This window comes from Phoca vitulina, unplaced genomic scaffold, assembly GCF_004348235.1.
Source record: "Phoca vitulina isolate PV1807 unplaced genomic scaffold, GSC_HSeal_1.0 scaffold36, whole genome shotgun sequence".
Lineage (NCBI taxonomy): Eukaryota > Metazoa > Chordata > Mammalia > Carnivora > Phocidae > Phoca > Phoca vitulina.
In genome coordinates, this window is record NW_022589739.1 from 4535332 (window position 1) to 4563128 (window position 27797).

The 27797-nt window shown below is 44.3% G+C and overlaps 1 protein-coding gene across 9 annotated transcripts in view; it reads right to left on the reverse strand.

Annotated features, from left to right (window-relative positions):
* Nucleotides 1-22420: 22420 nt before the first annotated feature.
* TEAD1 (TEA domain transcription factor 1) overlaps nucleotides 22421-27797 on the reverse strand; it is a 259319-nt gene continuing 253942 nt past the window's right edge. For 8 of the 9 annotated variants that reach the window (XM_032427325.1, XM_032427324.1, XM_032427323.1 and 5 more), the window contains one exon: nucleotides 27184-27346. In XM_032427325.1, coding sequence (XP_032283216.1) covers nucleotides 27233-27346 — 114 coding nt within the window. In that variant the 3' untranslated portion in view covers nucleotides 27184-27232. Of the gene's footprint in view, nucleotides 27347-27797 lie in introns of all 9 variants that reach the window. The other variant, XM_032427318.1, reaches the window with a different exon arrangement.

Consider the following 27797-nt stretch of genomic DNA (forward strand, 5'->3'; position numbering starts at 1 on the left):
GTGGAGGTGAGTCTAGAGCCCATCTTGCTTGGAGGTAAAGGATCAAAGTTACAAAGACTGACTGGAATTCATCAAATATTCAAGCAGTCCTCTAAAGATCCCCCGACCACCCTCCCTTATATTTACATTGGGATTTTAAAGATTTTATTTATTCATTTATTTGAGAGAGTGAGAGAGAGAGAGAGAGAGCACATGAGAGGGGGGAGGGTCAGAGGGAGAAGCAGACTCCCTGCCGAGCAGGGAGCCCGATGTGGGACTCGATCCCGGGACTCCAGGTTCATGACCTGAGCCGAAGGCAGTCGCTTAACCAACTGAGCCACCCAGGCACCCCTACATTGGGATTTTATAACTCCTCTGGCCAAGGGAAGGAAAGGCAGGGAAGGAAAGGCAGTTGAGAACAGTATTCCTCCACCTCTCCCTTGATGTGCTGAGAGACTTTGGAGGTCACACCATCCAGGCTGCCATGACAGAAAAATTAAATGGTGTGGCATTGGCTTAGTAGGGGTCAGCCAACTTTTGGTAAAGACCCAGGTGACGAATATGTTCAGCTTTACAAACCTTATGGTTTCTTTTGTAACTGCTCAGTTCTACCACTGTAGCATGAAACCAGCCATAGAGAATATGTAAACAAATGAGCACGGCTATGTTCCAATAAAACTTTATTTACAAAAACAGGAAGTGTGCTGGACTTGGCCTGTTCGCCAACTTCTGGTCTAAGGAAAAAGTTTGGATAACAGAATGTTAACTTTGTGTTGCCCTTGACTGCATTTGAAAATTTCAATAAAGAGATGGGTTCCAGGGCGCCTGGGTGGCTCAGTTGGTTAAGCGACTGCCTTCGGCTCAGGTCATGATCCTGGAGACCCTGGATCGAGTCCCGCATCGGGCTCCCTGCTCGGCGGGGGGTCTGCTTCTCCCTCTGACCCTCCCCCCTCTCATGTACTCGCTCTCTCTCATTCTCTCTCTCTCAAATAAATAAAATCTTTAAAAAAAAAAAAAAAAAAGAGATGGGTTCCAAAAGCATTGGCTGGTTTGCTAATAGAAGTTAAAGAAAGGGGTCAAAATCTGGGACCTCAATTTTCCATACAATTTAAATGGGCTAAGAATGCTGTGTGGCCCCCAAAGCCCATCAAGAGGAGGAAGATAAATGCATGAGGAGGAAGCTCCTGGAGAGCAGAGCAGGGGCAGGGATGAGAGGGTTAATCATTGAATAAAGACCTGAAAAGAGTGAAGGACAAGCTAGGTGGATCGATGCGGGGAAGAATAGAATTACAAGCAAGTACAAAGGCCCTGAGGCAGGAGTGTGCCTCATACCTTCAAGAAACCACACGGATGCCAGTGTGGCTGCAGCAGAGGAAACAAGGGGTGGAGGGGTAGAAAGAGATGACATCAGAGAGGGAGAGCAGATGGGCATGGGGGGTCCTAGAGGATAAATCACACAGGGCCTTATAGGTAATTTTGAAGATGGTGACTCTTCTCAATGAGCTGGGAAGCCATAGAAGGTGTTGAGAGTGTGAACAGGAACACTCTCTGACTTATGGTTTTAAGTAGATCATTCTGGTTGCTGGGTTAAGAAAAAAAGTGGGGGGGGGCAGGACTGGGGAGGATGTAAGTAAGAAAATAGCCAGGAGTCTATTACAGTTATCTGGGCAAGGGATTATTCACTCATTCATTCATTCGTTCATTCATTCATGGAGCAAGCATTTCTTGGCCACCTCTTGAGAAGATATCACTGCAGATAATATTTCCTGTGTCACACCAATACTGTGGGAGATTTCCCTTAAACAACAATGTTGTATTCACACTATGAGAAAAAAAGCTTAAATGTGGTAATATGTTGTGAGTTCTTTGAGATCTAAAGGTTTGAAAGATCATGAGAAAGTTTTTCATTTTTAACTTTTGAGGAAATTTTTTTAAAGATTTATTTATTTATTTTGGAGAGAAAGAGAGAGATCAGGGGGAGGGGCAGAGGGAGAGAGAGAATCCTAGGCAGACTCCACACTGAATGTGAAGCCCGCTGTGGGGCTCGATCCCACAACCCTGAGATCACATCCTGAGCCGAAACTAAAAGACAGACGCTTAACCGACTGTGCCACCCAGGCATCCCAGCCCTTGTATACTTTTATCTAGAAGCACTAATTGTTAATATTTTGTCATATTTGTTCATATATATATATATATACACACACACATATATGTATATACATACATAATAAACATCCCTACATGTACACATGCACACATAGACAATCCATATGTGCACACACACACATATATGTGCATTGTTCATATCTCTTTCTGAACCATTTGAGGATTAGTTGCATACATTATGTCCCTTCTCTATGCATTGTGCCCCTTTAGATTTAATACCGCAGTGTATATTTCCCAAGAACATGGATATTATTATCTTATATAAACACAGTATGGGGCACCTGGGTGGCTCAGTCGTTAAGCGTCTGCCTTCGGCTCAGGTCATGATCCCAGGGTCCTGGGATCGAGCCCCGCATCGGGCTCCCTGCTCCATGGGAAGCCTGCTTCTCCCTCTCCCACTCCCCCCGCTTGTGTTCTCTCTCTCGCTGTCTCTCTCTCCCTGTCAAATAAATAAATAAAATTTTTTAAAAATTAATTAATTAATTAATTAAAAAATAAACACAGTATAATGATGAAATTCAGGAAGTGTGACATCACTACAGTACTATTATCTAATCTATAGTCCATATTCCAATATTGTCAGTTGTTTTAATAATGGCTTTTATAGATTTTTTTTTCCCAATTCAGGGTTCAATCTAAAATCACACATTGCATTTGTTTACAGCTTTGACTTCCTGGAAGGGGAGAGTCATGATCTCAGGGTTGTGAGATTGAGCCCCGCGTCGGGCTGTACTCCCAGAGTGGAGTCTGCCTAAGACTCTCTCCCTCTCCCTCTGCACCCCCCACCTCTCTCTCTCTCTCTCTCAAATAAATAAATCTTTTTTTTAAAAAAGTATACAAGGGCTTTATATATTATTCTTGAAATTCCTATGCGAAGTATGAAATTGTTTCCCCCCAAATTTTTAAAAACATTTTATAAACACTACAAAGTCAAGTTTACCCCCTGAAAGTTAAGCTAGTGAAGCTGTAGACTTCCAAAGGAAGAAGTAGAAATATTTCTACCCCCACAGGACATTACAATGTCCATATGAAAGGAAGGATTCTGAGTCTTTTCTGCTTGAACGCTTCCTTTTCCAACCAGAAGCTGAAAAACCTTCTCTCCCTACTGGGTCCCAGCGTCTCATAATCATCTCAACCACTTGACATCACTAGTTCTCAAATTTGGCTGCACCTTAGAATCACATGAAAAGCTTGAAAAAATGATTGATGCTTGGGGTCCTACCTCCAGAGAGTCTGAATCATTGAGTATTGGGTGTGGGTGGCCTAGGCATCAAGATTTTAAAAAAACTCCTTCATGTGATTCTTTCATGCAGCCAGTTTGGAGAACCCACTAAGCTATGCCATGTTACCGCCTGCTCTGAGCTGAGCTCATCCCCCCGGTCTCTGGCTTTGTTCTTTGGCTGCGGTGAGTACCTTTCTTTGACTGATGGCTTTGCAGTCCCATCTGGGACACAGGACGGCAAGGGGCTTGGAAGTGTCCATTCCCGGAGGGCCTCCAGCACCACCAAGATGCTCATCTGTTCTAGGATTTCTATAGTCATGCTCAGCGCTAGGGGAGTGGGTGGGGGTTGTGCGTTACTGTGGGAAGGTGACCCTCTGCAAGAGCGACCAGGGCACAGGGAGTCCGGAGGGTGCTTTCAGGACCTTTTCTTTCAGGTGACATCCCTGTTCTATCCTGAAAGCCTATGTCTGTTTCTCTAACAGACACTCGCCAGCAACTGACGATCACGGGACAGGTCGCTGAACAACACACAAAGTGGGCAAGCGGGTGATTCCCAGATCGTTCCTACCGCACGGGTATGCTCTTTGTTCTCTCTGCCCGGTAAGCCAGCCTCCTTCTGCATCCTACTAAAGAAAGTTCTTTTTGCAGCCTTGGAATGCCAGCTCAGAACAGCCTCTGGCATGACCCTGTACAGGTACTTTTCATCTCTAATCGCCCCTGCTCCCCTATTAAAAGATCCATTTTTCAAAGCAATGGGAGCAAGTTACTCATTCAAATGCTGTTAACAAATAACAGGATTTAAGTGTGTAATAGGTAGTCACTCAGCTTTGAAAATTTGCCCTGAAGAGTTAAAATTTCTGCTTCATTGGGAAGGGAGGGGGCGAGAATGTCCTTGTGGGAGGAATTTTCAGCCCCCGGAATTTAATGTCTGATCTCCCTCCCCTGCATCTGAGCTGGAAGGCGAGATGCAGCGTGAGATTGCAGGAGAGGGCGGGCTGGGGACAGTTTGGGGGCCTGCAGGTGCGGCGAGGACTGGCCCCCCACCCAAGCAGGCAGACACCCGCCAGGACTTGCCAGAGCCCATGGCAGGGGAGTCGCCTTGTAAATTACTGCCTGCAGGATCATTCCGTGTTGGATGGGATCGCAGAGGCGTGGAGGTGCTGCAGCCCCGGCTTCAGGCGGAAGGCTTCTTGGAGAAAGTCCATCGAGGAAAGGCTGAGCTGGTGCAGTGATGACCCTCCATGACCTCCCAGCAAACTGGGGAGGGGCTATGCCTACACCTTCTCACTGTCCCTGCTGTCTCCAAAGCAGCCCAGCGCCAGGAGACTGCACCCCCTCCCCCCCATTTTAATGATTATTTTTCTTTTAATAGAGATTTCCTGAAATTCTATAGTATGAGGACACGACACTGAAGTCCTCAACTAGGACACATCCTCCACCATGGGGCCAGCCATACCCTCCGGGGAGGCTGCAGAGTCTGGGCCACATAGCAGGTGCTCAATAAATGGCTGTAGTTTAAAAAACTATGCAGGCCCCCCAGAGTGGTATTAAGAGGTAAACTGTGAGTCCCCAAATGGGGTCAGTAATAAGACAACAAGCACGGTAAGGACAAGACTCCACATGAGGGCAAGAAAGGGACCTCACCTGTGGTGATCAGCCACCCGGGATTCTCAGGTTTGGCTCTCCTATGGACAGGTCCAAGTTGAAAAGAGTTCTCATGGTATAGGAATTCAGAAAATATTGATTAAAGGAAGAAACAATAACTAAATTAGAGGTGGGAGGGGGGTGCAATGACGAAGGCAAGTGTCTCCTGAGTCTGGAAGCAGAGAGCTGGGGAGGCAGCCTGGTGCACAGAGTGCTGCTCAAACCCCATTTGGAGCTTCAAAGAGGGTTGCAGGCAAGGGATGGGGGAGGGGAAAGAAGCCTAATGAGAAAGAGCAGGAAGAGAAGAGTCAAGGGTCAAATTCTCAAATTCTTCTTTAGTAGTGGTGAGAATAGCAGGCTCTCCTCAGGGGAAATTCAGTCCCCCTTAATGTCCCATCACGGATTTGACCTCATCAGCCCATCCCCAAGCCTACCCAGGCCACCCACCAACAGAGACTCACAGGTGATAGCTTGAGAGCAAATGCATTCAAGACCCAGCCCAGTACTTTACATATCTCACCTCCCAATCTAGACTATCTATGCCCTAGTTCCCTATGGTCCCAACAACCTGGCTTGCTCTGCATAAATCCCCCGTCCATGTTCTTGTCTTGGATCCAGGTGACACTGATCGACATTTTTGTGATAATATTTTAATTACAGTTGTATTTACCTGTTGATTTTCATACCAAGCGTCATCCTGAGGATTGGAGGCAGCTTCTGAAGTTTCAATATGGTAATGACTTTAACAAATCTGGCTTTGTTTCAAAATAGCTATGCAGGTATCCACAAAACGTAGATGATTTTTTTTTTTTTTAGTTTAATTGTGAAAACACATACACAGTGCCTTTGAAATCTGGCTCCCGGTTTTAAGACATGTGCACTTACTTACCATCCCAAGAAGGTGTGAGACGGTATGGGGCGTCCCAGCCAGCTCCGCGTCAGTGCGGTCTGGGGCAGGCTGGGCTCTCCCACAACCACGGGCTGGGTTTGGATCTGGAGTTTGGGATGTCCAGAGGAGTGACCTCCTTGATTTTCTTTCTTTCGTTAAATGAAGACGAAAAAAGAGGTGCAGAGGTTGTGTTGGAGAGAGAGGTTTGGTTCAAGCCGGAGGGGCACCAGAGCAGGAGGGATCTTCCTGGTATCCTGCCAGCCCAGAACCTTCCTCAGCCCCACGCGCCTCCTGTCCTGCAGGGAGTCGGTCAATCCCTGAGGGACCTGCAATCCTTTGCTGAAAGGCCTCTTGGCCACAGCCCAGCTCAACAGAGGAGGGTCCAGCTTTGTCCTTGGAGGGCATGCTGTATGCGGTCCCACCCTTGGGCACCCTCGTGCTGTGGGAACCCGGCAGGCTCCCCTTCCCACCTTCACCCAGGTGGCTTTGGGGCTCGCGACAGGTCTGGCTTCTCTGGTGTTGCCTCGGGGCGCTTTACCTCGGAGCAAGGAGGGGGCCTTCTGTTTCTGGGGGGCGGGAGGGGGGCCTCAGGGCCAGAGCAGCTCCCTCCTCACTCAAAGGGCCACAGAGAGGGCAATGGGCACCAAAAAGGGGCGTTTTTCTTATTTTGTTGTTGTTTGTAAATTTAAAATGTATACCTTTCTTCTGGAAACATCTGGGAGGCCTTACAGAAAGCAGGACACAGGAGAAAGTATGTACATATCTCAGGAAGTGGCTTCCTCGGCCGGAGCAGCATATTTGCTGTGGGCATGGAGCTTCCGTTCGTGGGTCCCGTCAACGCCGGGCATCCGTTGCCCCTGTTGCTTGTAACGGCACCACAATGACAAATGTCGCCACCTCGATCTCACAAAGACAGTAAGGCTCAGAGAAATGCAAGGGATTGCCCAAAGACGCCCAGCTAGTCAGCGGCCAGAGCAGGGTCGGAATCCAGAGTGGGCGCGTCTAGAGCCCTCAGCCCAGCCACCGCGGAGGGTGCCTCGTCTACGCTGTCACGGCCTTAACCATTCAGCCTTGCACGCCCTGGCTACCGAGGAAAGCTAGGTTATATGCAGGCTCAATGAATCTCCCCCCTCAGGTGGCGAAGGAGCACAGTGTGGGGTTTCTGGTTTTGTTCGGCTTTAACTGCGAGTGGGCAGCGATGCCGCCCGTCGGGCATGCCTTCCCAGCTGTGGCGGCCGCCTGATCCTGCTGTGCGTTTGAGTTGACAATCCCTGCCTCACAATTCCATTAACTGTGACAAATCTCCGCGCTCTCTCTTATTTTGACACCTGTGTGCTTTCGGGCCGGCCTCGGGAGGCTGCAGGGTCCGCTGAGGAGCTGCTCCCTGCAATCCAGTTCCACGGAGCTGCTAGAAACTGTTCGGGAAAGTGGAAGGGCGCTCACCCAACACGGTTTTCCTTGGGCCTGAATCACGGCCGCGCTCCTCATTAGAACAACGGGGCTCCACCAGACGGCAGGGAGAGCCGTTGGGTTATTGTAAAAAAAGAAGGGGGGCGGGGGGAAGAGGTTAAAAAGTCGTTTCTTGGCTTGGTGGGACATGCAGTCCAGGTCACAGCCCTTGGGCGGATGTGAGTTTTCCCGTTTGCTGGCCTCCCGGGGAGCGAGAGCCGGGGCACAGCCCTAGGGAACTTCTTTCCACCTGACAAAGCAAAGGCCTAAAGAAAGGTACTTTCCTTTTTTTTTTTTTTTTTAATTCTTTTGTAGAGGCAGAAAGAACTTGTGAAAAGAGTGTCCCTCTCTGAAAGCGGGTAGATGAGGGTTCAAATCCACATTTTCTCGCTTCCTAGCTGTTATCACCGTGGGCGGGTGACATCAGGTTAACATTTTCGAATGCAGTTTCCCATCGGTTACATGCAGATGAAAATAGAGCCCTGGCTGGCGAGGCAACCCGGGGAAGAGCCCCCGCCTGACCCCACAGCGGTCTGGCTGTTGGCGGGAGCAGCGAGGTGGAGGGGACTTGTCCTCCCCAGTAAAAGGAACGGCTCTGATTCACAGGCCCCACACCACCTTGCCGGGGCTGGGGCTCAGGAGCGTAGAGTTTCTGGGTTTCAATGAAAACAAAAACAAAAACAAAAACGAACAGATAAGCAACCAACAGCACCCCCCACCCCTGGTCGCCTGCCCACCCGCCCCACGAAGCTTGGGAGAAGTGGATTTCAGTCCTAGGCCTCTCGGGCAAGGAGGCCTGAAAGTGGCACTTTACTGCCCTCTGCTGTTCGCCCGGAAAACTCCCCGCGTGCGGCGGGCACCTTGGCCAGCCTTAAAATCCCAAGGAGCTTGGCCCCCAGCACTCGCCCAACCCTTCTGAAAGGTGCACCCCAAAGACCAGGGTAGCACCAGGACCAGCTATATAATCTGAGGGATCCAGTGAAAATGCAGGGCACCTTGTTAGAAAGTGTATTAAGGATTTCAAGACGGTGACAACAGAGCGTTACTCCAAATGCCGGGCACTTACTTTTGAGGGGGGTGCCCTGTACAAACGCGCATGTCCCCCGCCCCTGAAGCTGGCTTTCCTTCATTACTGCCTGCTCCTGACATTGAACTTCTGGATCTATGGCATAGTCTCAATAGTTCTCTGGGGAACAGAAATTTAGTAGAAGTTGTTTGGGGAGAAGGGGTGGGAAGAGGGCCTCCCCTCGCAAGCCAGACCGGTGGGGGGTGAGTTTCTCTTGGCTCTCACGCAGCCACACATCTCATCTCTCCCCTGTGCACTGCTGGGGTGTGAGGAAGCCAGGAAAACATAGCACGCCTTGTCCTGGCCTTGGGAACCAGTTCAGACTCAGGAGTTGGACAGATGGAGAGTCAAATATCAACATTATTACAGAACAGACCATACTGGAGGACAGGGCTTACCTAGAACTAAAGCATGTGCTAAAATCCACCCTCACACGCCCCCAGCAGAGACCCACCCAAATGAGAACGTGGAGTGGTTGCTGTCACCCACGAATCGGGGAATTTCCCTGTACGTCCATGCGCACAAGGAAGGAGTAGAGCAAGGCACCAAGAGCAATTAGAGAAAAACCCCTGTCTATGGAAACCAGAGCCGTGGAGGGAAAGTGTGTCTCTGTATTAGTTAGGGACTGACTAGGAAAATAGAAACCACTTCGAGTATTTACAACAAAGGGAATTTGAGGCTGGAATTGGTTTCACAGGTGGTAGAGGTGCTGAGAAGTTAAAGCACAAGGTCAACAGGAAGAGGAAGTGACTCCCTCTTTTCAGATGGAGGGGTGAAGGAGTAAGTTGGGGTGGTGGGAGGTGGCAGACCACTGGGTCCCTCAGACAGGAGCTGGAGCCAGGGGGAAATACGGCTGTGGCTCTTCCTGAAATGGAAAGGGGGGGAAACGATGGCCCCTCCCTTCTTCCCCTCCTTCTAGGACCTTCCATTGGACACACTCAGCTGAGAGGCACCTGATGCAGGAGCCTGGAGAAGATGATCCACAGGGATCCGTTCCCCTGCATCTCCCCCGCCATTCTAGAGCACAGGAAGGCCCTGGACAGAACGCTCCCTTGACAGTTATAAACTCAAATGATTGCCCATTGCCTGTTGGGTAAGAGGTAAATTCTGCCCCATGCCATGAAAGGTCTCTCACAGGCCGGACCACTTTATAAACCACATGTCCCCCTACCCCCTTTTCCTTGTTCTGTCAGCTTACTTCATAATTCTTAGCTCGCTTCCTCTCTTGGAACGTCCTTTGTCCACACCATCCCCTTCTCTCTCCTCCTCCTCCGTCCCTGTCCACTGCCCTGCATTCTCCTCCCTCCATGCTTCTCCTACTTTTCCTTCCCGTCTTCCTTGTTTCCATCCTTTCCTTTTGCATACTTTCTCCCTCCTGTCTTTCTTTCCTGCATATTAATGAGCAGATTGAAGTCGAGGTCTTTGCGTTTATTAGCTGTTATTGTTTTCCAATAAATAGTTCTTAAAAATCAAATATTAAAACATACTGTACCCATTAACCTCCACCCCCCACAACCGCCACACCTAGTAGAACCCAAATCCAGATGTAACCGATGGAAACCAGGCCAGACACTCTTTACCAAGCCATGGGATGGCATCTTGATTTCTCAGCAGGATTGGGAAACCCATACAAAAGCTCAAAACCCGCTCCCCCCAAAATAAGCCTCTTGATATTTGCCCCTAGAACATCAGTCAGCCTTCTGTTTGCAGTAATGATTGCCCCAGATTTTACTGGACGGACATCACACAAAATGGAAGCTCTGAAAGCACTGGAGAGTGAAGGGAAGCAGGTAGATTTTGATGGGAAGTCCATGGAGAGAGAGAGAGAAGTTAGAGGAAGTGAACTCCCTATTTCTTCTGGTTCTAGTCCAGGCCAGGTGCAGGCCACATTGTGTAGGCCAGTGTTGGTGCTGGTGGAAAAGGAGCCATCTTTTTGGCCTCTGAAAATAGAAGCAGCTACAGCTGCCAAAGGGAGGAGAGGGAGTCCTGGAAGGGAAAGAGCGGGAGAGGGGATACCCCAGTTCTATCTGGTTCCATCTCTGGCCCACCCCTGGACCACGCTTACAGAGAACAGATGCAAAGCATCTCAGCTAAAGGCAAAAGAGTCATTGGGGCTGCCTCCCAAGACACAGCTTTTAGTTAGAGTCCAATCCAGGAAAACACCTATTAAAACAAAATGAAATAAAAGCTATTAGGGAAAAAAAAATCAGAAATTAGAGCCTCCACAATTAACATTAATAATATATATAATCCAAATTACCCAACATAGGAAGAGCCAGAAAAATGGGATATACTTTTGAGTGAAAAGACGTTATGTGAAAGGAATCAAACACGAAGAACTACATGCTGAATGATTCTGTGAAATTTTAGAAAAGGCAATGTTACAGGGAGAGAAAGCAGACCTGTGCTGGCCCGAGGCTGGGTCAGAGGAGGGTATTGATTGCAGAGGGATATGGGAAACTTTTTGGGAGTGATGGATATGTTCTATACAACTGTATATAGTTGTCCTAATGCACCAAATTCTACACTAAAAATGAGGGGATTTTACTGTATTGTAAATTGTATCTCAGTAAAATTGGAGAAAAAGTAAACAAACAAACAAATAAAATCACAGCCAGTGGGCTCTGTCTCATAGCTGCAAGATATTGGCCCATATTTTCAAGTGTCCTTTGTATTCGTATCATGGTCATTATATAAATGAAGCATAATTCATTTTTAATTCTACTGCTGCTGGGTATTTGCATATTTCCTCCTCCTCCTCCTTCCCCTCTTCCTCCCCCTTTTCCTTCTCCTCTTCCTTCTTTTTTTCTGATTGGACCCATGGGGCTATAACATTCTTGTACAGGGCCTGCAACACTTTTGAAAGTACTTGTTATAAACAGAGGTATCAGTTTTGTTGGGTTGTAGATGATACATGCTAACCTTTCTTAAGTAATGCTGGATTGTTTTCTAAAATGGTTGTACCAGGGGCGCCTGGGTGGCTCAGTTGGTTAAGCGTCTGCCTTCAGCTCAGGTCAGGATCCTGGGGTCCTGCGATCAAGCCCCGCATCAGGCTCCCTGCTCAGCGGGGAGCCTGCTTCTCTCTCTCTCTGCTGCTCCCCCTGCTTGTGCTCTCTCTCTGTGTCAAATAAATAAAAAAAATCTTAAAAAAAATAAAAATAAATAAAAATAAAATGGTTGTACCAATTTATACTTCTACCAGCATGTCTGAAAGCTCCATTGCTCCATATTTTTGTCCACACTTGGTATTATCAGATTTGAAAATTTTAAATCTGCTGGGCAAATCTTGTTTTAACTTGCATGTCTCTTATTACTAATAGAGCTGAGTATATTTCCATATGTTTATTAGCCATGCAGATTTCTTTTGGGGGGAAGTGACTAAGTCTTTCTCCATTTTTGACTGGGTTATTTTGCATAGTGATTCATAATGTCTTTTGTATATTATTTGTATGTTATTATCCCTTATTGTCATAATTACAGATATCTTTTAGTTTATGGCAGTTATTTTCACTATCTTTATAATTAACAGAATTTATGAATTATAATTAGTCTATCAATTTTTCCCCTTTGGGCCTTTTTTTTTAAAATCTCTTTTAAGAACTCCTTGCCTAATCAAAAGTTTTGAAAATATTCTGTGTTTACTTCTAAAAACTTTACAGTTTTGCCTTTCTTATGTACATCTTTAACTTACCTTTAATTGATTTCAGGGCATGCTGTGAAGTCAAGATACATTTTCACTTTTCCCAGTAGTTAAGCAATTTTTCCACCAGCATTTATTGAATAGTCTCTTCCTAGCCCACTGATCCACAGTGCCCTTTCTGTCATGTATCAAGGCTTGATCTCCCTAGCCTACTCCATTAGTGAAGTTATCTAATCCTGCATTATTAGCACACAGTTTTATTTAGGGCTTTATAATAAGTGCCAATGTCTTGGTAGGGTTAATTTCCTATATCAGTCACAGAATCAGGACACAGAAACCACAGCAGTTACTTTAACAGGGAAAAATGTAATATAAAGAATTGTTAACGAGTAGGAAGTGCTTAACCCATCAAAGGGGTAAAGGAAGACTCCAAGAGTCCAGATGCAGCAGGCAGCTACTACCTCCACGATGACGAAGAGGGAACAAAGAAGGAACTAGACCTTTGGAGAATCACACGCGTTCCCAACCAAAGGCTGAGGTATATGCAGCCTGCTTGTTGCAGAGAAACTTGACGGGGGTTATGGGCCAGAGCTGAAGGGCAGAAATGGTCCACCATCGCCACAGGGTGTGGAGGGGTCTGCAGAAACTGCCTACTTAGCGGAGACAGTTGCCTGAGGGCACAGTCAGGGCCACTGTAGACATGGCCTCTTGGAGCCCCACAGAAGCACCCACGGTGGGGGAAAGGGTGGCCCGAGGGCACAGCTGGAGCTGCTTCACCGGGGCTGCTGGGCTTCTGTGCTGAATGATAATAATGGAGGACTGAGCCCAGAAAGAAATGCCTTCCTGCCACTGTCGCCTTGCAGTGTAACTCCAGCGCCCTCTCTCAGCAAAGCAAAACACTGTGCGAGCTGCAAGGAGTAAGTGTTAGCGGCCAGCAACACGCTCACCAAGAGGGCCAAGAAGGTGGATTTGGAGATAAGAGAAGATTAATTGATTACTGGCACCATCTTCTAACTTGTGCTTACCTTCGAAAGTTTCCTAACGATTTTTGGTCCCTTGCATTGCCATGCGCCTAAGTGGGGGAGTGGAGGGAATTGAATTTTTACTTGGACTTCATTTAATCTATAGATTTATTTGTTGGAACTGACAGCGTTACACAATTGATTCTTCCAGTTCGTGAACATTTGGATCTCTTCATTTATTTAGGTCTTCCTTAAAGCTTTCCAATAGCATTTTTATCATTTTCTCTATAAAGAGCTCTTACGGCTTCTGTTAGGTTTATACTTCAGTACTTCATATTTTTAAAGCAAATGGTGTATTTAAAAATTTTCTATTTCTTACTATTATACAAAAAGTGCAATTTATTTTTGGTATGTTGTTTTGTACCCAGCAACATGTTAAACTTACTTCCAAATTCTAGTAATATATCTATATATTCTTTTGGATTTTCTGCATGTACAAGTTTATCTCCCAAGAATAATGACAAGAGTAGATTCCCTTTCTTATGTATTTCTTATTCTTGCCTTACTATACTGTCTAGAACCTCAGTATGTTGAGTAAAAGTGGTAGATACAGGGGATCTTTGCCTCATTCCCAACATCAAAAGAAATGTTACTGCTGTTAGCTCATTACTTTATAGATACCTTTCATCAGTTCAGAAAGGTTTCTTCTAGTCCTAATTTGCTAAGAAGTTTTTTTAGAAATTATGAATGGACATTGAACTCTATCAGACACATCTATCTTCATCCATTGAGATGACCTGTGATTTTTCTTCATCTGTTGATGTGAATCACATGGGTTATTTTCTAATGTAAACCAACCTTGCATTCCTGGGATGAACCCAATTTTGTCATCATGCATTATGCTTTATGCACATTGTTATACTCAAATTGATAATATTTTGTCAAATTTATGCTCCCAAGCGAGATTAACCTAACATTTTCCTTTTTCATGTTATCCGTGTTGGTATTCTAGCCTTATAAAATAAGTTGGGGCGTACATTTAGAATCAAGCTTTATACACCTTCTCAGATACCCTTGACTGGCATCCCACACGTGCCAGGGTTTCCCTCCTTTTTTAGACTTCAATGAAACACCACCACATTACAAGATATGGGATCTGAATTCCCGAACAGCTTCTAAGAGGTGGATGATGCCACCCAGAGGGACATGCAATTGTATCCCTATGGGGTGATGACCAGTAAGAACTGGGAAATGGAAGTTACCTGATAGCCAAATTACACCCTTTTCCTTCTCCCATTGACTACTTCAAGATATTGTTCTTCTCAGAAACCTTTCCTAAAATCCACACAATAGTCTCACATATTGAGTGACCTAATATGTCTGTTTCAACTCACTGTGAAGTGGCAGTAATACATTAATGCATCATATTGCACTTCATAAGATTTCCCTTGCTTTACTTCCTCTCATTGACTCTGCTGACTTTGCATTTCCCAAATAAAGTTTTAGTATCTTAATCCTTGCCTCAGGCTCTGCTTTCTAGAAGACCTAAGCTAAGACCAGATAGTATTTGTTCTATGCCCTGGAGTATTTTAAGATTGCAGGATTTTGTTTCTTTGAAGTTTGATAATGCTCCCTGGTAAACTATTTAGGTCTGGGTTTTTCTGTTGGGAACTAGTGTTTGATTTTCTTTAAGGGCTGTTAAGACTACTCTCTTCAGAATTTCTACTTCTTTGTGAGGCAATTTTCATAAGTTCTAGTTTTCTAAGAAATCACTTTTATCTATCCTTACACATTTATTGGCATAAAATTTATATTTTTATCTATTTCATTGCACTTTTATTAATATCTTTAAGATCTGTAGTGATGTTCCTATTTTCATTGTTATTACTGTTTTTTGTTTGGTTGGTTCTCTCTCTCCCTCTCCTTCCCTTATCGATCACGCTAAGGGTTTGTAGATTTTATTAGTATTTTTGAAGAACCAACTTTTGACTTTGTTGATCTCTATCATGTTTGTTTTCTATTTCATCAGTTTGCCCTTATTAGTTCCTTCCATTTTTTTTTCTTTTAACTTCATGAATTGAATGCCTAGCTCATTAGTTTTTAGTTTTCTTCTTTTCTTTTCTCTTTTTTTAATATTTTATTTATTTGACAGAGAGAGCACAAGCAGGGAGAGAGGGAGAAGCAGGCTCCCCGCTGAGCAGAGAGCCTGACATGGGGCTTGATCTCAGGATCCTGGGATCATGACCTGAACCGAAGGCAGACACTTAACCAACTGAGCCACCCAGGCGCCCCATCTTTCTTCTTTTCTAATATGCATGATTCTAATCATGTTGGTCTCCTGCCCCCTACATACTGCTTTAACTGCATTCTACATATTTAATAGGTGGTACTTCTTTAACATATAGTTTCAAATATTTATTAATTTCCATGACTTAATTTTCTCATGTGTTAATTAGAAATGTTTAATAATTGCCAAATACACGGGACTTTTCTAAAGATCCTTTTTATATTGATTTCTAACTTAATTGCCTGTGGCCATAGAATATTGTGTATTGCAGCAATCCTCTGAAATATATTCACACTTGCTTAATTTGCCAAGAACATGGTTTTCATATTGTTCTTTATGTGACTGAAAAATTATGAATGACAATGTTGTGATAATAGAGTGCATGTGCACACCCACATAATAAAGACTTCAATTTTCCTATGTATCTCCTGATATTTGACTGCTTGTTCCATCAATTACTGAAAGATGACTGGATTTTTTTTTTCTTTGTGGTTCTCTCATTTTTGTTTTATGTCAAGACAGTTTTATTAAGCACATACCAAAGTACAATATTTCATCTTCATAGCAAATTTAACATTGTATCTTATGAAGTGAAATCTTTAAGATTTTTAAAAAAAATATTTTATTTATTTGACAGAGAGAGAGAGAGAGAGCAAGAGAGGGAACACAAGCAGGGGGAGTGGGAGAAGGAGAAGCAGACTTCCCGCTGAGCAGGGAGCCTGACTCGGGGCTGGATCCCAGGACCCTGGGATCATGACCTGAGCCGAAGGCAGACGCTTAACGACTGAGCCACCCAGGCACCCCAAAATCTTTAAGATTTAATCTTAATGTCTCTTAAGGCTCCCAAATGAACTGCACTCGAGTCTTTTTTTCAAGGTCCACTTCTGGGACAACTTAATTAAGACATTTGGTCCCCTGGGATGTTGTAGCACCACAATACCTAAGACAGTCACCTTTGATAAATTGGCACTGGATCTACCAGGAAGGGGATGCACTAACTTATGCAAGCTCTAGCATGTGAGGGTGGTATTAATTTATAATTGTGGAATAGGCTGGTTATTGCTAAGTGCAATCAGTGCACAGAAAGAAGAAAATGTCATGCTCAACTCAGGGCATGGTGTAAACGATCTTCCTGGCAGCATTTGAAAAAATCCTTAGCTCATGCAGCTGGATGACAGCCTGTGCCAAAAACCAAGCCAGAAATTACAAATAAAGCTGAATTCACAGCCTTCACAAATCTATGTTACAGTCAGACCCTAAAAGTAAGTAGCTGCACCCTGAAACAGGTGTGGTGGGGACATCAGGGTGGAAACACTGAGAGCTTTGAACCCAATTCCTCTGAACTCTCTGGGCTACTAAGTCCACTATCCCTTGCTGGGATAGCAGCCTACCCTGCATGGGGAGACCATATCAAGGCCTCAACTGAAATGGATGCCTCAAAAGATGAAGTAGCTGCCTCCCCAAGATCTGCCCCACCTCATCAATTACAAGGGTAAAGCCTCAGCATGTCTAGTGGGGGAAATTTGGTCTGTAATTCAGGAGGAAATGGTTCATCACCAAGAATGCAGGATTTGGCTTGTCTGTACTCTTCTTCCCTGTAGGAACTGGCAGAACATGCCTGGAAATGAATCTTGAGGACATGAGACTGGGCTAGATTAAGGGGTTTATTGGTATAGGTCACACTCTTCTACAGTTCAGAATTTAATATCCTGGCAAGAACATCTAGAGATGATCCTGGGTCAGCTGGACAGTTCCTTGAAGGTTGGAGGAAACAATGATGTAGAGGAAATGCAGAGGTGCTGGAACTGCCTTGGTACTGAGGCAGAGCTCAGAAAGTTCAGAGGCAACACTTGGCGGGGGAGGTGGCGTAGGGTGGTGGTTGTAATTTAAGACCAGAACATCTACCCCCTGTCTATGTGCCCCAGAAGGCCAAGAAAATAGTCCCTTCACTAAAATAGCAAATGCACTAAAGAATAGGGCATATGCATTGCTAAGAAACTCAGGGCAGCCTGCAAGCCAAGGTTGATGGCAGGAGATACTGATACAGAATTGGGTTCCCTTGTGTGAATGGAGGGAAGATTCTGGAACAGCAGAGCCCAAGTGGCAGGAATTAGCTGTCAGAGGCAAAGCAGTAGTTACCATAATAGGCAGCAAGGGATGGAAACCAAGGAGCCTGGCCCCACAGGGATCTGTGAAGATGGCTAGTGGACCATGGCAAGATAGGGACAAGACAGGTGGGCAGCCATCAATGGTGTTGTTTGACTCTATTAGTCATAAAATAGCAAGATTAGGTGAGAAGATGTCAGCTGCTGCAATGAAAAATCACTATCGATACATCACTCATCCTTTCCAGATCTAAGCCTGTTCTTAGACCCATAACCTATTGATCAAAGGGAAGGCTGGGATACTTGAGGAAGAATGCTATGATGCCACATCAAGGACATCAAAGAAATAGATAGCCATTTGCTAGAATACCTACATACTGGGGGATGAGAAACAGACATTTTTTAGGACCTGGATTTTTTGGCTTAGAATGGGAGTTAGCAAAACATTTTTACTGTAAAGAGCCACGTAGCAATCCATTATTTTGGGCTTTGTGAGCTACAGGGTCTGTTACAACTAATGAACTACGCCATTGTAGCATGAAAGCAGCCATGACAGCAAGTAAATAGTAAGGGCTAGTAGTGTGTTTTAATAAAACTTTATTTGCAAAAACAAATAGCAGGCCAGATTTGGCCCACAGACTATAATTTCAAAACCCCTGGCCTTGAATGCAGTCAATTTTCATAAAAATTCAGTGTGTGCTTGGAAATAATGTATAGGTTCCCAATTGTTGTGTTCATTGCTTTGTATTTTATAAACTAGAACAGGACATTAAATTATGGTGTTCAAATCCCCTATGTCTGACCTGTGTTTTTGTGTGTGTGTTTGGTCTGCTCTACCTATAAATAACCCAATGAGTTTAGTTCTTCAAAAACGTCCTACTATGGAATTTCAAATTTTGCTTTATAAATTTGAACCTGTGTTATTAGGTGCATATAAGTTTAGAGACCTTATTTTTCCTGGGTAATTAAAACTCGTATCATCTTGAAATAATCCCCATGAGCTCTAGTAATATTTTTTTCCTTGAGCTATACTAGTGCGAAAATAATATAGCTACATCAGCTTTCGTTTTACAGTATATTTTTCATCCTTTGTTTTCAACCTTTCTATGCCTTTACATTCTAGTTGGTTCCTTATCAGCACAGAACACAACTTATAAGTCTGAGCTTCTTGCGAGGCAAAGCAAATAGGAGAATGTTTACTTAAAAAAAAAAATGCAGTCAGGTTGCTGGTAGCCAATTTGCTAGTTAAAACAACCTAGATATATCTGACATATAGGATATTAAACAGAACAAAGGTGTCTTTAAAGGCAGTTAAAAAACCCCTAAGGCTTCACAGGCTTACACAACATTGTTTGGGTTTTTTTTAATTGGAATTTTATCGTTGCTCACTGACGACCTAACAGCAGCAGCTAATTTGGCTTTCCATAAGTAATAGCTATGTTTATTCATCTACTGCCACAGTAAGGCAGAAAGAAATGATCAGGGGTTCACAGCAAAGTTGCTTGATCCCTCAACTGACTAGAGGCCTTTATTTATCCTCCCCTTTGCTCTTTAAATCCCTTTACTCAGTGATATTTACCTAGTGTGTCTCCCCATCTTTGCTGAACTTAAGTTGACTGGAACCACAGGCACGAACAAAAGATGTTTTTAATGTATTAAAGCACCTTGTTTTCGAGGAGGAGGGGTAGGGCAAGAGGTGCCATACAGCCAGCGGTAGAACTAGAACTGCAAGGCAGGTGGCATTACCACCTCTCAATTCTTGTCACTAGCTTTCATGATTTTAACAAAGGCTTAACTTCTCTGGGCCTCAATTTCTTTATTGGAAAATAGGAAATGACTCCTTTATTAAGAGAATGTGGTTTAGAGAAAACAGTGACTCTAACAGTGCCTGATATACATTAGGGCCTCAACAAGGTGTGGACAAGAGTCCGGGCCTGAGCATCAGGGTGACCTATTTAAGGCTCCACCACTCACCAGTCATCACTGGATGATCCATCTTTTCTGAGCCTCGGTTGGGGGTAATAATATCACCGTCTTTGGAACTATTGTAAGAATCAAAGGAAACAATATATCCACATTGTATCAACACACTTGGCCAGTGCCCAGCACATAGTAAACACCTAGTGAATCAAAGGCTTTCTTCTGCAGGGCTGTGCTGCACACACCTGAATCATGAACCCCACAGTTCACCCACAACACATAATCACATGTTATTTTCAACAACATACACTTTTGCAGATAAAAAAGGTAACCCACACTTTCATTTTCTTTATTTTTCATTGATACCGTATGAATACAAAGTTTCTAGAAAGCTACAAAATGTCTACCACTTTATCAAGAAGGCATCAAAATGTGTCACTTTGCAAAGACATGAAAACACCTGCAGGAACTGACACAAAAATAGCATTTTTAGAGTGATGAAATAATTGCACTTAACTGTCATGGATATTAAAGTTATCACACATATGTACCGCGAAAGCTAGAATACATTTTTTTTTTTTTTACAAAGCACTTTATAAAAAAATTCTCTGCACACAAACCCTATAATTTTCATATAACTATCATACTAAAGATAAATTCACTTTAAAGCCAACACTTAGAACATTTTTAAACAAAAAAGTACCAGTACCTAAACACAGACATTAACAAATACAAGAATACTGTACTGCCAAGAGGTTTAACCAAATGCCTTTTGAAAGTTTCTGCAAATAGTTTAAGAAAACGTGTGTGAGAATTCGCCCCCACCCCCATCTCTCCAATCTACCGAGAGGAACCTTATCACCCGGGGGCAGGTTCCGGAGCCCCCGCCCAGCTGCAGTACAATATCAAAGCGACCACTGACCAGATGAAGCGCTTACGTCACAAGCCCATAGTATACACGGGACACAAAGACACCGACTGTGAGAATCCCATTAAGTCATTTAGAACGTGAACAAACACATGTGGCAAAACCAATTTACATAAAATTTAAGCATATTAAAGAATTAAAGGCTATTCGGGTTTCTTTTTTAAACGTTACAAAATTTTTTTGTTGTTTTTCAGGCACGTACTGTTTTTTTTTTTCTTTTTTCTTTTTCCTTTTTCCTTATCTGCAGGCTAGAGCCTATTGACAAAGGCCTACAGAGTGAATCTTTCAAGGAGGTAACAGGGAGATGTATTTTTTTTTAAAGAAGTGCAGTTAATATCTAATTTACACAGTCAAACTAATCACAGAAAATGACTGATCCAAAAAAAATAATAATAATAAAATAAGAGACTGGTTTCCAATTGATTTATGCCTAGATTCTGTCAGCCTCTCTTAGAGACAGGGGAAGGGAAAACCATCTCATAATGGAAGGCAGACAAAAGAGTCTACCTGAGAGAGGTGGAATCTCCTAGAATCTGACCCCATTTAATGAGGAACACGAGGGGACATAAATGCCATTTCAAATAAACTAAAATGATGTAGTGTGGCATACAACTGACTCAATGCAAATTCACAAAGAATAAAACAAGCTACAGCCTTAGGAAGTAGGACAATAAATACCAATATTTCATCTTAGTTAATGGTGCATGACTTCAGCGAAACTATCCTTGCAAATGCAGTAAATTTTAAACACAAAACCTTCATTCTTAACAATAGAAGCAATGAGTTTATGAGAGAAAACTATTGCCAAACAAAGCACAGTAACAGCTGAAAAGAGAAGCAGGAAAACAAGCATTTGATTAATTTCTTTCCAGGGGTGGTTCAGTACTGACAGGGAGGGCTGAACTCAAGCGACTGACTATCGCTCGTGTTAGCTCATTTTCCTTTTCATCATTTGACTGTTTTTGTGTTTTTTTTCTTGTAGAAATTTCTATAAATACTCACAACTTGGTGTGGGTAGAAATCACTCCTGAAATTTCAGAGCCCAGACAGGGTAATCTTAAAGACACCAGGGAGAGACGAAAGAACATACGCATTAAGAGTTCAGAGGCTAACTTTCAAAGATGTCTGATGTCATTGTGAAGTCTATATCAGTAAAGAACATTTTTTTTTTCTCTTGGCTTTTGTTTGGCTGGTGTTTTTGCCTTCTGGTCCTTTCCATGCCTCTTCCTTACCTCTATCAGTATTCCCCATCTCTACAAGGTTTTAATAAAAGCCAACACGGACTCTAAAGGGTTGCCCTTTTGAGGGCTGGAACATTCTTTAAAAATGCCGAATTGTGAATGGTGCTCTTTGGAAGTTTCTCATAGCACATTCGTACACAACACTCAGAACATTTCCGCCGTAAGAAGAACACTTCAATTGTAATGACCCTAACTCATTTTTGTTCTGCACTCGCATCTCGGTTCGAGGCTTCCAACTTCCAGAGTGGTATCACTGCGTAGACCAGAGAAGTGCGCGCTGTCGTCTGAATGGGAAAGAAAGCCTCCACAGAGACTGAACACGAACACGAGGGGAGGGACAAATCTGTCCACCGGCCGAAAGTCTGTCGTTTGCGTGGCAGTCCCCTCACGCGGACGCAGGGCTGGGTGACGGGCCAAGAGGACGCCCGGGGTCGCGGACACACACACACACAACAGTTCCTGGGGTCCCTCCTGCCGCTGCTACTGCTGAGCGCCAGATGGTGGCGGGAGGTAGGGTCCGCGTCGCGCCCTTGTGGACAGAGGCCTGTGGCTGGTTACTCATCCTGGTAAACCAAAGGCATTACGGTGATCTCAGAATATTTTTGGTCTCTCTACAAATTATCGTTATATGGCAGCACTTTTCTAAGCTGGAATCTCAAACCAAAGGCACTTCCATGCTAGAGCGCAGAAGATTCATAAATAGCTAAGTATTTGGTCGTGAATTGAAAAGGCAACTTTAAAAGTACAATTTGCTTTTCATAGTAAACTACGAAGTTGGAAAACCTTCCGTTTTGGTATATACATTTGAGAGTGCGGTCAAAGAACCGACTCGTGTTCAGTTTCCGATTTTAGACCAAGTGGTCAGTGTCCTATAGAACTGGAGGGAAAAAATGGGCTTACAAAAGAGAAATGAGAACAATTTTTGCCTGTGCGGTTTCAAATACGGGGCCAATTAGTAAATGGACGCGGAGGGCTAGGTATGACTAGGTAATCACTAAGGCACTGCTTACTGGAATGCTTTGGCAGCTCTGAATTTAAAACTCCCTAAAAAAGTAACAGTAGTAAGAGAAATGCTTCCAGCTTACAAAAGGGCTCACAGTTCCGAGGCAGCCTTTTGCACTGCACACCCTACACGCAACGTCTCAAAGATTTAAGGCTTTTCAGAAATGACAGGTGCAGGGCTTTGCCACAGAAACATCAACAGAAAGAAAGAAGCGATGCAGACTTATGCTCTCAGTGTCACAGGTGTGAACGCCAACACACAGAGTCGGTTCCACCCTTCGTGAGGACAGGTGTAGGGTACCAGACAGAGCATATACAAACTTAGACAAATCATGTGTACCTGGTTTGTAAGATTGACTGTCATCTCAGACAATTTAAATAATTTATGGTTGTACAAAAACAGACTGCTAAAGCCACTACAGTATCGAGGCCTAAAGAAGACTTGGGTTGAAGTCACCTGGGGACTTCTCACACCAAGTGCTGGGAACGGGGGCTGCTTTTTGGCTGGTCTGAGTGTGGGACATGGCGGCTGGGTTGCCTAGCAGATAAAAATTAGACTCGGAGTCTGTGGCAGGTGCATTGTCCTCAGGGTAAGCGAAAAGGCTCATCAGCTTTCGTATCTGCTTGTGGCTGCCTCACGTAGCTCCGACCAGACCAGAGGCTCCGTGGGGGAAGCGGCGTCAGCATCGGGGCGATGCCGTGCTCTGGCTGAGGGGGTTCTTAGTGCCCCCTCTCTTCTGCACTGAGCCTGTGCACACCTTCGTAGGGATCTTTGAGGCATGAGCACCAAAGAGGAACAACTTGCACTGGGAGAGGCCAAGGATTAAGTGGCGAGGTCCCAGAGTCTCACCCTGGTTGTGTCACTGACCAGCTGGGTGACTCTGGGCAAGTCACCTCCCCTCTGGGCCTCAACTTTCTCATCCGCTAAATGAAGGAGAGTAGTTTGTGCTCTCTTTTAGCTCAACAAAGAAATATCTATCAGCCCGCTGCCAGAACTGGTCCCTCTCGCCTCCATCCTTAAAGATGCGGTGTTCCAAAGGCTTCCATAAATTCTAAAAACAGCACTGAGTGTAGGGCAGAAAGCAGAAGACCGGAGTAAGTTTACTGAAGTGATGAAAGCTTTGATTGTGAGACCCAGATGCTTATGAGAATCATGAATGTAGCTGGGACTTCTTTTAAAGCTGGTAAACTAAAGAATAAAGATCAAATCACAGATACACCTTAACATGATTATGGGGATGATGGTGACCAGCTCTTGCCCACGTCCCCGGGGATGAATGAAGGAATCCTCTGTAGCCAGACAGACTCTGCCGTGAAAGAAGCTCCGAAGGGGAGGAGACCGGGACATAATGTCACTTGAGGAACATTCCTACCTGCCTCTTCACAACCTGAAACAAGGCTCCCAGGACAGCAGCTTTCTTGGAGCAAAACGGAAGGGAACAAGAAAATCTCAAATATGGTATTTGTGACCTCTAAGATCTAGGGCAGTGGTTCTCAACTGGGGGTGATACTGGGCTCCACGGGACATGTGGCAATGTCTGGAAATAGTCTGGGTTGTGGCACCAGCAGGGAGGGCATGGGGGAGGCCATGGGGACGCTGCGCAGGATCGTCCCGCAGAACAAAGAACTGCTCCCAACTTGTCAACAGTGTCGAGGCTGAGAACCCCTGACTTAGAGTAGCACAGACCTGGGATTCCAGAACCTGTTCTGAAGAAGTCCTGATAGTAATTTTAGGTCTCTTGCTAAGATGGAAACGAATGCCTACTGACCAGAGTCCAGTTCTCCAGCTCTCTCCTGTGTCGGCTCTGGAAGATGGGCCTCCACACTCCCCAGTAAAAGTACGAGATGCCCCTGACTCAAGGCTGGTAATGCAGGGTCGCCAGGAGATCCGGCACCCAAATGAAAGCTGTAAAAGCTGTAAGGACAGAGGCCTGGAAAGGCTTCTTTATGGTTCTGGGAAGCTTGACAGCTGAAGGGAGCAGACTGCGACAAAGGAGGAAGGACCACAGACAGACTTGGATTAGGTGCTGCAACACGAACCCCACCCCAGCACCTAACTTGGCAGAGACAGAGAGAGGGCCAAGGGTTTGGGTAACTGGATCAGTGGTTAAGATAGGGAAAATATCCGCCCTGGAGAAAGTTTTAGAAGAACAAGATGAGAAGTAAAATTTTTAAGGCTCTTAGAAATGTTTTTAAGAGCAAAAAGCAATCCTCCAGGTTGTTCACGTAAATGCCCCAAACTCAGCTCCGAAGGCATTTGGGGGAGGAGGGCACAGCCTGCCTCCGTGGGCTCAGCAGACCAGGGTATGCCCTTCCCTGTAGCCAACAGAACCAACCCTCCAGCTGCTCTTCTTGGGTCTATTTGTGCTTTGAAAAGTAAATCCCAAGAGTCCTCCTGGCAGACAGAAGAGCCCCATTCCTGTGTGGGAATGTGAATCAGATACTTCTCTCGCTGAAGTTCTGGCTGGCTCTGGCCATAGAAGATCCTTTACCCCCCTTCATAGGGTCCTGGCCCTGGGAGAGTGGGGTTTCCATTGAGGAAAGACGCGGGAGACAGGAGTGAAAGAAACATCCCCAGGGGGGGTGCCCAGGAGAAGTCATTAAGTATGATGACCACGGAAGAAGCTTCAGTGCCTGGGCGGAAGGCCAGATGGAAGGGCAGACAACTAGGGCAATCCTTCAAAGGCCCCCTTAGAGTCAGAGAATAAATGTTAGTTTCTTTACGGAGGGAAGACAGACATCAGCCTACTGGTTTATATGGGGGGTGTGCGTTCCAAGTGGGAGAAGTTTTGCACTTTCTCCTCTGGTCTTTCCAGGAACCAGTGGCATGAGTTTGGGAGAGGTCAGGCTCCGTCCGGTGGCCTCCTGTCTGCCACAAGCCAGCCACACCCTCGTGGCCCGACCACCAGACACTCTAATCAATATCCAAGCAGGGTCAGAGCAGGTGGTGGGACAGGGAAGCGGGTAAGTTACTTGGATGTGAAAGAACACGGCATTTCTTTTCTGGCTTGATGAAAAAGCCACGATAGGCTTCACAACTTACAAAACTTATTTCATGTTCTATTGTGTTGACCTATTCCTGGCAATTATAAAAATGTCACTTTCCTCTGGGAAGCTGGGGAGTATAACCCTGTCTCCTTCCCAATGAAGCACTTATGGAAATAACCCAAGACACGTGGCCACTTCAAACCAACTCTGCCTGGGCAATGCTTTGGAATATTTGGGTTGGAAAGTTGAATTTCTCCTGGGAAGAGAACCTTCCAGATGAGTCTGTTTGAAAAAAGTCAGAGAGAGTGCCGGGCCTCTCAAACCTCAGTCAAACAAGTACTGTGACTTATTGAGAGATGTTGAGCAAACAGACGTCCTTTGAGAATATATTTAGATCTGTGGACACAGATTGAGATATACATACGTATCAGCACCTAGCAAACTGATGACACTGAATAGATGTTCAATAAATATGTGTTTAACAACTATATGTGTATATGTGTGTGGATGTGTACACGAACACACATGTACACACATAGTTATAGCAGGTTAATATGCACACTGGTTCACCAGAAAGAATTCATCCACAGGCTGGTGAGGATGCTTGCAATTTTCCGGGGAGCAGAGATGCTAAAACTGATGAGCCTTTTACTTGTTTGGTTGATGAAATTTCTCCCAGCCACAGGATTTTTCTCTACTTTGCAGCTCACAGTGCAGTATTCATGCCAATTTTAAATTTTTGTTATTAAATTTCAGTGGTTCAAACATTTACTCATCTTAGTAAAAAATTTGGTTGTCCAGAGACAATGTAACTGCACACACAAGACTATAAACATTGTACGTTTAGATTTTCAGTATTTATCTACTTATTGCAAAAAGAGCCATCTTTTTTTTTTCATTAAATAATCATCACATTAGTACAATACAATTTTATATTTTTTAAATATACTATATATGTTAAGGATAAGGGGTGAAGTTTTCTTCCTTTGTAATACCTGTTCAAGAGTTTAATGGATTAAGAGATTAGTTTTCACGTTGAGGAAAAAAAAAAAAAGTATAAATTTGTCTCATTAGAATATTTCTACCAAGCATTTAAGGCTATATTTTAACATTTGGTTTCAAAAAGAAAGAAAAGTTTCATTTAAAAAATAATTTAGTGAATTACATTCTTTCATAACTTCCACCCTAATTAGTTACAAAGATAAGTCTAAAGATTCTTAGTTTTGTGTACTAATTTACATTTACATTTAAAGATTAATTTTACTTGTATCTTAAGACAAGAATTTTATGTTGGGGAAAAAAAAAAAAAAAACCAGAACTAAATACATTTGTATAAAGGCTGTAAATGCCCCATGGCAAATGCTCTGTCTCAAAATTTTTTTTCTCTACCACAATTAGAAACGGGTCTCTGCAGACAGAGGAGACCCGGGTTCTTAAGGGTCACCTCTTCCCGAGGAATTGTGGGCTGCGGATGTGAAGAACACATAGAAACCACTCAGATTTCTCTTTTTACAACTGTACCAGAAGTTCACAGCTACGATGATAGTATGAACACATGAAAAAAATAATGACTTCACTCAAACAGGATTTAGAAAAAGTCAGGGTGACCTCAGGGCCAGGGCACACCCCTCTGTGGCGAGGTTTACAGTCAGTCATTCAATAATGGAGAGAGTGTGTGTGTGCGCACATGGGTGTGTGTGTGTGTATATATATACAGATATATATATATAAATAACCACGTTCAGTCCTTTACAAGCCTGTAAATATGATGTTGTGCTCCATGTTCACTATTTGAAACTTCAAATACACAGGCCATGCACAGGAGAGTTTCTTGTGTATCCCTGTTTGTTACCACCTGTTAAAAAAAAAAAAGTATATATATATACACACATACACAGAGAGAGAGAGAACACCACGCGGATGAAAACACAGTCCATCTGTGCTATGGCAACTAGGAGTTGCTTGGAGGAGGACAGGCTCAAGTCCAGCAGGGAGACTACCACAGATGTCCCAGCCTCACGCTGCCCCCCTCCAGCACAAACTCAGCATAATTATGGGTCTGACCTGAATCCTAGCTGGACTTAGTTACCGTGTGTAAGAAATACCTCATGGACAGGGTCTCACCCATAATGCGAGGCCGCGAGAATTAGTGTGGGTTTTTTGGGAGGGTCGATTTCTTTACAACGAAGACCATTTTCTAGAATTCTGTCTCACGAGACAGTCGTTTATCCTAGGAATTGCTTCCTGTCTTATTCCTAAACTTTTTACTAGATTTGTTTCACAACAGCCCACGAGAGACGGGAGCC